This window comes from Larimichthys crocea, chromosome II, assembly GCF_000972845.2.
Source record: "Larimichthys crocea isolate SSNF chromosome II, L_crocea_2.0, whole genome shotgun sequence".
Taxonomy (NCBI): Eukaryota; Metazoa; Chordata; class Actinopteri; family Sciaenidae; genus Larimichthys; species Larimichthys crocea.
Genome location: NC_040012.1, coordinates 10,255,565 through 10,268,739, shown reverse-complemented (window position 1 = coordinate 10,268,739; position 13,175 = coordinate 10,255,565). Strand labels below are relative to the sequence as shown.

Here is a 13,175-nt window from a genome sequence, read left to right as displayed (position 1 = left end):
GGTGATAACAGCTGTCTTTTAAGTCACTGTTTCACATCATCACTCACACGATATCATTTATTCCCTTTTGTTTGTCTGCTTCATCGCTCACGCTGATGTTTCTTCTGTAAGGATGAGGAATGAACTCGGTAAACCTCCAAATCCAATCAGTTAATAGACACCGAAAGGTCAGCGTTGTGGAGTGGAGTTGAGTGGCCGATTCATTCATGGCGCGCCATCATGCGTCTCCACAGTGCCGAGACTGAACTTGAATCATCATCAGCGCTCTCAAACTCAGATCGGTCCTCTGATACAGCTGATACTGAGCTTTCATGGGTTTACGTAACACACTGGCCGAGACATATTTCACTGATGATTCATTCATGAGCAGTTTGAAGTTTGATTTTTGGCAGACATTTGACCTTTGCTCAAAGGTGACTCACTCTCTGCTTCCTGCAGATGTGTTCAAATGTATAATATTAAAGGTCCAGTGTGTCAGATTCAAATATTTCTATCTACAGAATTTGGTAACAAATGTGACAAGTATGCATTCATTTTCCATGACTGCTTATCTTTATTAAAGTCTGGATCCAATCCCATCTACAGTAACACTGGGCAAGAGGCAGGGTACACCTCGCTCATCACGTAGAAACAAACAACCATTTGGAGCCACCAATTAACCTGCATGTCTTTAAACTGTGGTAGGAAGATGGAGTAATGATAAATAAAACAATATAAATGTGCAGTATTAATCTAGAATTCTATGGATATATAAAAAATGTAATATGAAAATAAGAATTATGTTTTACTTCCTTTAGAATGAAAATACATTTGTCATCATCTGCTATCTACAGACCCCATGGGTCCACTTTGTTAGTTTCTCCTTCACACTGTGTTTCACACATCTTGAACAAAACGAGTAAATGCAGACAACCTGAGAATGAAACTGATTATTTTCTTTATTAACTTATGTAGCAGTTGATTTATAAAGAAAAGAAAAATATTAAACATTCACATTCTCTCAATACTTGGAGGATCAGAACCAAATATTCACATTTGAGAAGTTTGAAGGAGGGCTACAACGACTACAACTACAAATGTAAGAGAGTGATGAAGGGTGTTGCCCTCTTGTTTTGCCCACAACCAAAAGATACTCACTTAAGTGAAGTGCCAAAAAAACTGCCACCTGAGGCTGGCTACAGAACAAGTCGATCTCCATAAGCCCCCATGTTAAAATCTCCAACTTCACATCAGAAATAAACATGTTCACAGATGAGTCTATGAGCTCTGGTCAGATGGTTGCACCACAGACAGTGGTTCAATATGACAGCAGGTCATTTTCTTAACTCCTGCACAGTATGTTGTATCGTTACCATCATGCCCTGCTTCTTAGTGACATGACCCAGATCCTTCATAATGACGGCGTGTAGTGTGCCCTGTTTCCATCCTGTCTCTCCATCCCCCCTCAATCTCTCCTTTCATTTTTATGATATCACTCATTCATTTGTGCTGTCAGCCTCGGGATGTAAACTCCATTGCAGACCTGGGCAGAGTGTGGTTTTCTTTAAAATTAGTAGTGTTGAAATATGATTTTATAGACTTTATATGAACTGCAATACCTCTGACAAAATTTCAAAATTTTAAATAAGTCAGAAAAGTGTAATTTTCTGACATATCCTCCCTTTTAGCTGACCTCTTTTTGTGTGCAGTGAATGTAGATTGTTGCTACTTTTCCCTAATACATTAGACACATATAGTTAAGGCTGGTAGTGTCAAGCCAAAGACAACTTCTGCTCCTCCCACTGTGAACCGGTCGGTTTGTGTGAGATGAACTTGCCTACAGCAAGAAGTGCCGGTGCCATGAGAGGGCTCTGAGGCGCCATACTATCAAGTGTAGCATGGCTAATGCATTTTTGATAAGACCAGGAGGGCTGGGTTGTAGGTTAAAACGCAAGAGGCCCGAGGCTCAAGAGACAGAGAGAGACTTTCTTTTTGACTTTTTAGCAACTTTGTTAAAGTCAAAATATGAGAAAATATTACATCCACATCCACACACAAAAACATACACACCCTCCTACACCCAGAGTTGCATTGTTTCTATAGCAGATGGTCTCAACTGAGACCTCAGGCCACGTGCCTTACTTTATATACTGATGTAGAGGACAACAGATAACTGTTTTACAGCTCTGACCACATGCATTATGCTTTGTCCATCATTAAAGTGTCTTTAATTAATGTTTTTTATGCCACTTGGGGGCAGCGGACATAAGCTGTGAACATTATATTATATATTAAGTATTGCAAACTGTTTCCTGTTTATGCAGAGCATCATGGAAACAGCCAGCCTGGCTATGTCCAACTGCTGCATACCGGCATCTCTAAAGCTCACGCATTAAAATGTATCGTCTCTTTTGTTTCATCTGTAGAAAAAAGTGTGAAGATGACACTTTTTAAAGATCATGACAGTTTCTTGCATTCTTGCATGGCCCGAGTGGCTTTCTGAAGTTTCATATTCAGAGGTCCACTGTGTGAGATTTAGGGGGCTACAAACGAAGCAGATTCTCTTTCACAGACAAATCAAATGAGATAGATTTAGATAGGACTTGTTTGCAGTCACCTACAACGCTAGTTTCCACTAAATCTTACACGTTCATCCTTTAACATACAGATATTGAAGTGGTTTCAATCTTCTGATCTGACTCTCGGCAGGAAAGAAGAAAAATAATCAAATTTTCACAAAATTTCCAACTATTCCCTTTAGAGGGGCTACCGCAGAGTCTGATTGCTATTCTCTGTGGGTTCATCATTAGCGGCGACGACTGCCGTCAGTTTTATGTTGTCTTCCACATCAGTTGGTAAAAGTGAATATATAAAATAAGGCCTGAGGTCTCAGATGAGAACATCTGCTATATGTGTGCTATATATGTGTGTGTGTGTGTGTGTGAAACATCTCTCAGTGCTGCTGGGAAAGGACGGTCTTCTGCTCTGTTGCATTAAACCTTATTATAAATGATCAATGATGATGTCACTGACAGGAAACTCAAGGCCTGTGTGTACAGTCTCATTCTCTTAGTTTATTTGAAGTGCTCTGCTCTCTGATGCCAAATGGATAGAAATACAGTATGTGGAGTAACGGCCCCCAGGCAATACAACTGTATCACTTTCACATTCAAACCTTCTTCATCTTCAGTGCATCTTCTCTGCAGTTATAGATTGATGTTTTCAGTTTTGGTATCCGCACCCATTCACAGTTTTCACGCTCCACTCCTCTAACCTTCATCCCTCTTTGATGATCTGACACGTGACCGCACGAGAGACCGAGGCAGAGATGGCCTTCTAGTGTATTTACATGTGGTGTCAAAAAGGTATCAACCCTACAATCAGAACAGCCTAAATCTACTCTCTACTGGTTTGTTCGCATAGTGTGCATCTGCAAATTTATGGGGTTATATGAAGTTTGAACAAATAATTAAGAAGGGCAAAACATAATCTCTACGATCCGACACTAGTCCATTTCAACGTTGTGTGGAAATAAAATGATCCTTTCGATTTCTGGATCTGTGTCATGCTCAAGGGCACCTCAGCAGTGCAGTCACACAAGGACACATGTAGCTTTAATACAGGTCACCCTGATGAAGCACACAGCAGAAGATCTCTATCATTCGGCTGAAAATCAGCTGATATTGGGAGAATGTAAAATAGTCAGATTTCCCACAACACGTACCGTTGTGCAGACACTGCACAGTTCACATGTCTGGTTGAAATTAGTGTTTGGTGGCACGGTGGTTAGCACTGTCACGTCACAGGTTCCTAAGGTTCACAGTGTTCCTGGTTTGAACCTCACCTGGGGCCTCTCTGTGTGGAGTTTGTGTGGGTTTTCTCCGGGTACTCGGGTCTTTCAAAAGTCCAAAGGTTAATTGATGACTAAAATGGCTGTAGGTGTGAAAGTGAGTATGAGTGGTTATTTGGCTCTATGTTCCCTGTGATGAAATGACAACTTGTCTGGGGTGTACCCTGTCTCAAGTCAGCCGGGATAGGCTCCAGCCCCCAATGACCCTGATGAGGATAAGCATTTACAGAAAATGGATGGATAAGTGACGTTTGAAAATGTGTTCCTGGCTTCATTTTGTAAGATTTGACAAGTCGGTTGGTTTGAAAGAGAGGTGAAACAGCACTGCAGAGAGAAATCAATCCGTGGACAGGAACAGACAAACCATTATATAGTGTGAGTGGAAAGAAGCATTTAGAGGTCTTTTCATTTGCACTTACAGATTCCTCGACCTCACGCACTGAAATGTGCTGAATCTGGCTCGAGTGAACTCTGGAACTTAAGAATAAAAGGTTACGGTTAGCCGGTAAAAATTCCCCAGGCTTGCTTTTGACCTTTTGGCCTTACATATACTGTAGCTGAGGCTGAACTCAACCCACAAATGTTCCAGTGGAGCTGACCAGTGGTTAACAGAGGAGGATAAAGTGTCTCCAGAGCAACGCTACACTTAAAGCTATAAACCTGAGCTAAAACCATCTGACAACAGCCAGAGATGATTGTTAGTTATTGCTGAGTGTGGGCTAGGGATGAAACAATTATGGATTTTGATGCTGCAATTGTAGTCTGAAGAAAAACCTTGGTTTCACGATCATAACATAACTTTGTGATAAGTACGGGGGAAGGAAATGGAGAACATCTGTTATGCAGGTGCCCTCGAGAGGATTACATTACATTTTGGTTAATTTTCTAACTTATTTTCCTGATATGTTGCTGTTGTTTTATGTTGCACTGAAAGCCCAACTTCGTTCATTGTAAGCTTGAAGAGTAAAAAACTTGGGCGTCGTGTCCATGACCTCACCCACAGGTTTCTGAAGAGCTGCAGTTGCTTTTTGGATAAAATCATGGATGTAACAGACACTTAGAAAAGGGGATTTCATTGTGTTTTGAGTTATCCCTTCACATTAAAAGCACCCAGTTCAGTCACAAACCATCTCTCCTTCCAGCATATGCTCGGCATAGACGCGATGAATTATGTACCCTCACAAATTACCAGTCTGGCCACCCGTCTGGCAACCAATTAAAATTTTAAGATACAGATGTTGTAGACGTTCTGCAAGCTTTAGATGACACTTCATCTGAATGTACTTTTTGATGTGTCTCAAAGTGAGGCATCCATTACATTTACGTGACAAGAACAGAAATTATTGAACAAGTATGATGTCTTAAAGAGTTCCTTTTTAAAGGTACGAATGCTGACACGCACAGTGAAGCATCTCAGACTGACATATTGGTTTGAATGTGCACACTGGCACTGAATCATGTACATGTGTTAGTTAATCGTACATCCGTGTTTCTTGTGTATCCTCTGTAGTGTCTCAGCACTAAAATGACATAAAATTCCTCTTTGGACAGGAATTCATAGACTGTACGGTATTATTCAGGTCACATCTGTTATTGTGGACATTAACAACTTTTCTAGCAAAGCCAGAAACCGTAGTACTACAACTAAGCCCTGCAGTGTTATTAAAATGTAAATTTCAGAGCTGCATCTTTTTTTTTTTTTTAAAGGACGAGCCTGGCTGAAAAAATAAAAGTTCAACATTCAGAATAACTTTTTAAAATATTCTTAAATCAAGACATCTCCCTAATGAGAATAACAATTTTTTTTAATTGTGCGTTTTTACTGAAAAATGTTTCATGCAAAAACTAATGGTTTATATTAGGTTTATATTAGGTTTTCAACACATTTATATTATGATTTTAAAAATGTTTGGAAGCCACTGATCTAAATTCTCTGGCTTCTGACTTCCTCTGATCGCCGTACTTCATATTATATTTCATTTTCTTAACTACTCAACCTGTCAAATGGCAAGTTGTGCGTGAAACTTGTCGTCTGCCGCCTCGACAGTGCGTTGAGAGTGAGAGAGTTTATTTTCTTGTGACAAATATAGTGCAGCGCAAAGAGACTGTTTTTGGAAATGTACAATCCCAGTCCCTCCTGTCACAGCTGATGCCAACAAGCGAAAGAAATGTCAAGAGTTAAGAGTTTCCACTGGCAGTGCATTTCAAAATCTAAATCCAAAATGGCATAAAAAGTGTCAGTAACCAGGTGAAACAGGAAAAACAAGTTCCTTAAACTTAGAGATAGGTCCAGCGAGGCTGTTGCCGTCTTTGCATGCGTTTAAATGTAGCATGGAAAGCTACATTTGTATGTGTGTTTGTGTGTGTACAGTATTATTTCACCAGTTCATATTTAAATAATGAATTTGAAGAGGCTTACAGTTTGTCAAGAACTAGGATGATCACTACAAGAAAATGACATTTAAGATTAAAATATATTCATCCTACCTCTCCAAAATGAAACAGAAAAGACAGCCTGTTAAGTTTTATGTTTTAGTCTGTCAGTCTTTTTCCTCTCGTTCTGTCGTCAGCTGATCCTGACGTTTTAATATTCTATTAAAAGCTTTAGTTTGGGTGCGTCAACATCTGAAATTCAGCTTGAAACACTCTTTAATTTTGTACCCAGTTCTGGAAAAACTTGCCAAAACATCATCTCTACTCTGTAGAGTTTGTAGAGGCTTCGTATTTGGGTTATCCCATTCAGCGTTATTTTCTTTTCTCTTTAAAAAATCAGAAACCTAGAGACTGTGAGAGAGAAGGTTAAAATTTAACAAATGCCATCACGAGCCCACAGTGATATATTCAAGTTTCTTATTTAGTCAAAACCCCAAAGATATGCAATGATACCAAACAGATGAAAGCGGCAAATCATCATATTTTATACGCTGCAACCAGCAAATGTTTGATATTTTAATTCATTAATGACTCAAAACAGTTTTTATAGTTAATTAGTGCTAACGACACTGTGTTGCAGTAGTTATCTCCCGTCAGCTGCTTCATTCATTCTTTCATTCATTCCGCTATCACTGGCTGACTATTTACGTCCACACACTTATTGTCATTGTCATTATTACTCACTGTTACTCATTGATATTTATGTATGGGGATAGCTTGACATTTTGAGAACCACGCCCCTGTAAAATGTCCTAAAATGTCAGTACTGTCATTGTCAGTGGAGCTTTAGTGGTGCTGGTAGATGGACATTTTTTATTTTTAGACAGTGTTTCCAAGATTTATGCTAAGCTAGACTAACTGTCCACTGGCTTCAGTTTCATCAACAGACAGACGTGACGTTGCTATCAGGGCTGCCACGATTAGTCGATTAGTCACGATTATGTCGACGAACAAAATCGTCGACAACTAATTTAGTAGTTGACGCACATGCGCAGTAGTGGTAATCGGCATCAGGCCTGACTGTACCGTAAATGATACCATAACACAGACCCTCCAGGAATTCACGATGTTGCGATCTGCAACTTCATCGCAACTTCAGTGAATCCCCGTGAATTCAGGGCAGTGTTGCAATTTTAACCAATCACCGTGATTTTTCCGCAACTTCCGCGCAGTCTGTCCAGGGGATTCAACTCGGCGGGTCAGGGACAGCCGCACGGTGCGGGAGGATCCCCTCGTGGGTGCATTTCCTCCGAGTCAACTCTGGGTCGGCTTGGAAAGACTCAGGGGCGAAGGTGGCTCACGGCTCCGTCCGCAAGCTTTACAGCGCCCACCCAGCCGCCCCTCTCCGGGACAGTCAATTTACGTATGATCCGATTAGTCGACTAATCGGAAAAATAATCGGTGATTAGTCGCTTTGTGGCAGCCCTAGTTGCTATCAACTTTCTCATCCAGCTCTCAGCAAGAAAACAACCATTGGTTGCAAGCATTTGCTAATAAAAGGCATTATAATAGCAACTAGTGATGCTTACCTTGGTGAGGCGTCATCCCACACCTCCTGATCCGACTAGCTCACTTTGACTACATCCTCTTTCACAGTTTCTCCCGTGCCGTATTATAATTAATCCACAACCCATTGAACAATAAGTTAGCACAGCTGTTAACCTCCGTGATGGAGGCTGCACTTTCTGCAGCTTTGCATAGAAATTAGTAAACCCATTGCTGTCTGTGGTGGTGGAAACGCTGGAAGTCCTTAGAAATTGTAAAGATATGGCCACATTGAGACATGCCTCTAGTTTTGGTTACATTTTTATACTTTATCTTCATTTTTTTACTGCTCTGTTGTTGTTTTTGTTTCTAATCTCTGGTTTTCTGTCACCTGTCATCTTGTCCTCGTCACATCTGGACTGTCCACCCTGTGCTCATTTAGAAACAGCCTTGACAAACTTAATAGAAACGGGCAGTTGTATTCCACCCCACATATTTTTATAGCATTTCTCTGTGGGGTTCCTTGGCAGACATGATATGATCGGGGACTGCTCTGAAATTTATTGCTCCTGTTAAAATGGGAGTTACAGCGATCCTTGAATAAACCGGTTACATAAAGGATCTGTTGTTCTCTCTCTCGCTGTGGCCCTCTCTGTCTTCTCTCTCTCCCCTTGGTCTTTTCTCTTGATCGCTCCATGACTTACAAGTTTCAAATACTTCACAGACTCATTCCTGACTTTGTCTCTAGGTGACATTTACATATAAAGTTGAAAGCGAACACTCGACACCACCTTGTATACAATCCCAGTGAGAAGTCCCAGAGGCAGACAGAAAATAAAGGGCGACTGGGGGAAGTAAAAGACAGAGATTTCCTCTGCACCATTTTATTGTCTTTTGTTTCGGTCTGCTGACCTTTTTCAAGACAGAAAAATATAATCCCGAGATAGCACTTGATATTGTCTGGAGGAAAGTCTGTTGAATGTAGCAGCAAATAAAGACGACGGTGAACAGAGGGATTTAGCCTTTCGTGGGCTTCGCTGTTGTACCCCACATGAGAGGAAAAAGCCCCAACATGTGTTCTATCTACATTGATCTTTGATAAGTCCTGTGGAGCTGGTCATCCGGAGCTAAATAGGTTCTCGGTCCCATCTGTGGGTTTATTTCTTCTGTTTTTCTGCTGCTGATTTGTAGCAGTGCCAGGCTTCACCATCACATGGTTCAACACCTGTTGCACACAGAGGGTAACCTGCATGCCCCTGAGCTCTGCAGCTGAAGCAGAAAATAGCGCAGGGATCTTCTGTCTGTCTGACTGATTATCTGTCTGACTGCTTCACCACATGTTTAACCCCTTACATACATTAAACGCCAGCTTGTTTAGTCACTGAAGAGCAGCACAGCTGGGGAATAAATCTTGACCTGCACAGGCATAATGGTACGACTGGCGTGCAGCGTCCGGGTTCTTTGGTCAGCAGAAATCCATCTAAATAACTAGCAAGTTGTACACGCAAACACACACACACCATGAGGCTTGAGTTTTGGCAGTCTTGACTTTGCTTGGTGACCCAACATGTGTTTCGATTTGCAGCAATTTGCCTCCACCTGCCTCAACAAGCAACACAGTGACTCACCTCACCAGTCAAGCACAGATCTTTGTTTATGCAGCATTTTACCTAATTGGATTTTGATGTTATTTGACAGTTTCACACATGGTACTTCAGGGAATATTAACTTGTTTGATGCAACAAAATAAGCCACAATTCTCAGACATTAAATGTCTAAATACAAGCAGCTGTAAAATAGTCAAAATGTCATTTTTTCAAAATAGTATACTAATTGTAAGTTGACCTCTCTACCTTTGACTTTAATAGATGCATCCTTTAACAAAATTTCCAAGATGCCACCAAGATCACCTTTTCTTTTGGTAGTTGACAGTTAAAGATCGGTGATATGGTCATAAAATAATACCACATTATTTTCTCCTCCACTGTGGTTACTTTCACTTTTAGCCATGCAAGGATCAGAATATTGCCATGATTACAATATGATTTAGAAGAATTATATTGATTATTGTGAACAATATAATATGGCACACACACACCTATTAACGGTATAAATACAAAAACATTTCTGCTACCAGGAAGACTTGAGGTTTGATACCAAACTCTACTCAAGTTGGGTTGAAGTGTCGGACATATGTGAACAAACTTGACTAGAAATAGGATGCAACAATTAAAAGCCATGAAAGTAATCAAAAGTTAAAGACAGAATAAGTCTCTTCCTTCCATCCTGTATGAGAGTCTTTTGTGAATTTCCAGAAATGCAAATAATTAAGCAAATATCTAACGTTGGCTTAATTTGAGGGATTTTCCTCAGGGGTATATTTGTGATGTTAAGTACCACTGGAGAAAATCTGAACCGTGACTAGACATTAGATATCCATCCATTAACAATCATCAGCATTAGTATTTCAACACTTTATCACTCCCCCTCTTTCTTTCTTTCTTACTGTTGGTTTTTCATCAGAAAGTCAGGCGTCGGTCAGGATTTTTATCGTCTACTTCAACCTCATCTTCTTTTCTCTCATTGATTGGAAAGCCATAAACCTACAATAAGCATGGCCTGTGGGAAAGCTCTAAGTGCCCCCGTCGTCTCTCCTTTGCTCATATGTTCACAGCATTGTGTATTCTCACTTGCCTTCTCATTCCATCATAAATGCTTTTTAAACCACTTGACTGGAAAATTGACTTGGCATGTCAATTCGGCTTAACAGCTCCAGTCAACGTTTTTTTTGCATGTGTGTGTGTGTGTGTGTGTGTTTGTTTCTTGTAGATGCTTTTGTTGTCGATTCTGTTTCTGTCCCATTTTCATGTTTACTTCTTTTTCTACTGCAAGGGAACTTCTAAATGAATTTCGCTGCTATTGAACCAGGCATATCGAATAAGAACAAGGTCACCGAATACTCTTAAAATGCCAGAGGAAGATCGATGATGTTCGGTTTGATTTTACACGGCGAATAATGCAATAAGTCACTGTATTGAATGGAAATGCACGCACGATGATTAATGGCGCTTCACCTGCATTCGGTTTAAGAAAGCAGTCAAAACATTAACGCTGTTTAACGGCGCACAGCCATCCTTTTAGTTAAAGATTTGATAAATTAGTGTAATTAAAACACTTTTGTTTTATCTTCCTTCAGGTGCCTGAGACTTTCCTGGTTTAGGAGAACCGGCAAAGAGATCAACCAACCAACAAACTCCGACCCGATGCCATGAGAAGAGGACTGAAACATTAGCCGACCATCTTCTCTACACTGATGAATGTTTGTTGGCGGCTTCCAAATTATTTGGATTTATTGGATGTTGATTGGAGTTTTTAAGCGTCAGTCTTTGGACTTATAGGACTGGCCTTTAACATTGTGATGCCGCATGGCTACAGCAGCGACTTGACACTGAAATAGTGACTCAGCACATGGTTACATGCCCGTATCAGCAGCAAGTTTTGTCTTAAATCGGGGCCTTATGTATAAACCGAACTTATCACTAGTACTTGTTTGATATATCAGTCCATAGATCATAAGGTTCATGTCACCCTGGAATTGAAGCTGATTAAAACATTTTAGTACCTTTGACATGCAGGGAATCTGCGGATGCTGCAGAAACAAGCTCACAACTCAGACTTTAGGTGTAGCTGACTGTGTAGCCTCCATATCCTCCTCAATGACCCCATGACCCCTGCAGAAGTCAGATAGTCGGGTGTCAGCTAACCACATGTCCTTATCAGAGATCTAATAGCAACTGATATTGCCAACATGGCCGCCCCGATGAGCGCATGCCTGTAGCGGCGTCAGCGTTGTCGTGGCTGGCCGTCACAGGACGGTCATCTTCCTCGGCCATGACCCGGCTGATGTTGGGCCGGACTCTGGAGCGCATCTGTAAAGGCGTCCTGCTGCTCTGCCTGCTCCACTTCCTCATCATGATGATCCTGTACTTCGACGTCTACACGCAGCGCTTCGACCTCTTCAGCCGCTTCAACAACGGCCGCAACGGATCCAGGAATAACGCGAGCGGAGCAGCAGGGAACGGACATCACTTTTACTATTATAACCTCTCCAGGCCCAATACAACGTTAGCCAGCTACCTGGCAACAGGCGAGCAGCTGGTGCCGAGTGTGCAGCCCGAGACCAACCAGACGCCTTCCCCCAAACCGCTGCCGCCGTGCCCTGAGAATCCGCCCGGCCTCGGTGAGTCAATGTCATAGTGTACTGTAACACTTTCACCAGCATTTCCAAGAGCCATTAGGAAAGATTTATTTAATTAATTCAATTAGAATTTTGGTTTTTGCAAGTAAAATCATCATCATTGAGTTATTCCAACACAAAATGTTTTTTTCTTTTTGCTTTGAGTCGCTGTCGTGACTAATTTCAGCCCTGACTAACCCGCTCTGGCCATCTCGTTGTAAATTTAATGGTCTGATACACAAGCTGCAAACAAACTGCTCATTTGATCGCATCATGTTTCATGTTCGGTTTCTGATTTTGTGAGAAGTGGACATAAGTTTTTTCGCGGCGGTGTCCTGTCGAAACAAAAAATGTCTGGAGCAGACGTGAAGCAGACCTCTCTGCTCTTTTCTACGCTGTAGCTGATTATTAAAGTGGATATCCGTGCTCTGCTTCAAGCGCTGACAGTCCACAGCTGTATGGTATGACATGTTTTTTTTATAAATGCTTATGGCAGCCGAGCAGGTGGCGCAGGTCTGATATTGTTCTTGCTCAGCAGTCTTGTTCATGAAGCTATAAAAACATGATTCACTCATTAGTTTTTCTGCATGTTGCCGTGACTTTTCCTTAAGCTGCTTTCACATTAGCCAGCCTTACTTTTAACCTCTGTGATAAATTCTTCTTCAGAAGATTTTCCCATGTGCAACTTTGATTACAACATGTTTGGGACACTACAGTTATTCTGCTTTTATTCTGTGCTGTAAACTAAAGAAGTTTTTGCATGTGCATGAGTGAGCCTGAAATTTTCTGTTTCAATAACTTCCCAACCTTTTCTGGTAGAAAAAATCTGTTTATCCAGGCGGTTCATTGTCTCTGCCGGCCTGTACGTACTGTATCTATATGTCCGAGGATTTGCACATCATTGATTAGTGTAATGAATACTGGCAGCTGAGACCTTGATTTGAGCTCCAAGCTAGAGGGCATTGTTTCATATCCAGTAAATAAATGCATCTCGGGTCTTATTCCTAATTAGTGGAAGAGAAAGTGTGGCCATAATTTAGTTTTTCCAGGTCAGCCTGCAACATAAAATGGATTTAACGTCAACAGTTTACATTCTGGTATTTCAACCTTTATAGACTCCCAGCAGAGCTATTAGTGAGATTCATGTGATCGCGCGCGTAAGCGGATCACGTCTACGCGAGCACACGCACA

The 13,175-nt window shown here is 41.2% G+C and overlaps 1 protein-coding gene across 1 annotated transcript in view; it reads left to right on the top strand.

Annotated features, from left to right (window-relative positions):
• b4galt2 (UDP-Gal:betaGlcNAc beta 1,4- galactosyltransferase, polypeptide 2) overlaps positions 1 to 13,175 on the top strand; it is a 170,206-nt gene that overhangs the window by 7,831 nt on the left and 149,200 nt on the right. Inside the window, exon 2 of the mRNA XM_027288494.1 lies at positions 10,944 to 11,987. Coding sequence (XP_027144295.1) covers positions 11,576 to 11,987 — 412 coding nt within the window. The 5' untranslated portion in view covers positions 10,944 to 11,575. The remainder of the gene's footprint in view (positions 1 to 10,943; positions 11,988 to 13,175) is intronic.